This window comes from Gavialis gangeticus, unplaced genomic scaffold, assembly GCF_001723915.1.
Source record: "Gavialis gangeticus isolate Ggan-Ray unplaced genomic scaffold, GavGan_comp1, whole genome shotgun sequence".
In the NCBI taxonomy this organism is placed as follows: domain Eukaryota; kingdom Metazoa; phylum Chordata; order Crocodylia; family Gavialidae; genus Gavialis; species Gavialis gangeticus.
Genome location: NW_017729024.1, coordinates 161,502,218 through 161,503,612, shown reverse-complemented (window position 1 = coordinate 161,503,612; position 1,395 = coordinate 161,502,218). Strand labels below are relative to the sequence as shown.

The window sequence follows — 1,395 nt, the reverse complement described above, 5'->3', positions numbered from 1 at the left end:
GGTTGGGAAATTTGGCACCAGAGGAACAGTGGCCATTAATAGTGGCACCCTCCCCTGCTGCTAAATTTTTATGCCCCCTTCCACAACACAGCCAGATTGGGACTGGGCCAGCCCCCCTGCTCCTCTCCTGCAGCTGAATTGGGAGTAGACCCCCTTTCCCCTTCGGGGCTGGGCCAAGCTCCCTTCCTCCCACTCTGCACACCCCTTTGCCCATGCAGCTTAATCGGGGCCAGGCTTAATCTCCCTCTGCGTGGCTGGATGGGGCTGTGCCTGCCCTGGGTGCCGTACTGCGGCCACCAGCCACATCCTCCCCTCCATAGTATTGCTAATGTAATGCAAGCTTGTGTTTTTTGAGATGAAACTGCCTGGCGTTGTGAATTTTTGTTGCATTGCTTGAAGATGTTTGTCCCCCTGATCCTCTTTTCTTTAATAGAGAAAGTAACATCAGCCCTTTCCTATCCATTTTATAGTAGAAAAATGATACTGAAAAAGATGTCAGAAGTAGCTAAGTTATTTAGGAATCCTGGTCCTAAATTGATTTTGATACTATTAATCTTTTTCCCTTAAGTTTAAGTAAGTTTCCATTAGAATCTGTAAGAATTTACTGTGTGCAACTCTTCGTCTCTTTTATGTAGCTAAATCCCTGGCCTGAATTCATCAGTGACCGTCTACAGATGTATAATAAACTTAAAGCTGAGCATGATGCAATTCTTGCAGAGAGAGCTGCAAATAAGAGCAAATCCATTACAGTCACATTGCCTGATGGCAAGCAGGTTGATGCTGAGTCCTGGAAGACCACTCCTTATCAAATCGCCTGTGGAATCAGGTATGGCTGTATTTTCTGACCTGTATGTTTTCTTTTAAACACATCTGCCCTTGTAAATTAACTGCCATGTTTTGCAGTGGTTAAATGACATCCTTTTCCTCTGTTAGCAAGCTTGACACTCTTCAAGGCATTTTGTAGCAATCTTACTCTTATAATACACTGAAACTAACCAGCGGTTTCTTAGTTTTGAAATGTTAGTCTTTGACTTATGAAGATGCTTTTACTAAAATGAATGTATTAACTGCCATCTGGATCCTGCAAATATATGAGGTTACTCCCATGTTTGGTTTGATGCTTGTGATGAAGAAAAAAATCCATAATCTTAGCAAAATCATATATGTACTTGAACTGTTTGCTAGCTTGGGAGTTAATATATCATATTATGTACTGCAGTCTGCATTGCCATAGGAAAAGTAGTCAAGGACACTTCCATTAATTTTAATGGGAGCTACTAAATACATAACTTTTAACTACATCAAAAAGCAGTGCCCTCACTCTGATGTATACCAGATGGAGTTTTGAATGATGGGGTAGTTCTGGGAAGCTGTCAGTGATTCTGTTCAGGATGC

At 42.0% G+C, this 1,395-nt stretch overlaps 1 protein-coding gene across 1 annotated transcript in view; it reads left to right on the top strand.

Annotated features, from left to right (window-relative positions):
- Positions 1-1,395, top strand: part of TARS (threonyl-tRNA synthetase) — an 82,104-nt gene that overhangs the window by 48,443 nt on the left and 32,266 nt on the right. The window contains exon 6 of the mRNA XM_019517992.1: positions 636-826. Coding sequence (XP_019373537.1) covers positions 636-826 — 191 coding nt within the window. The remainder of the gene's footprint in view (positions 1-635; positions 827-1,395) is intronic.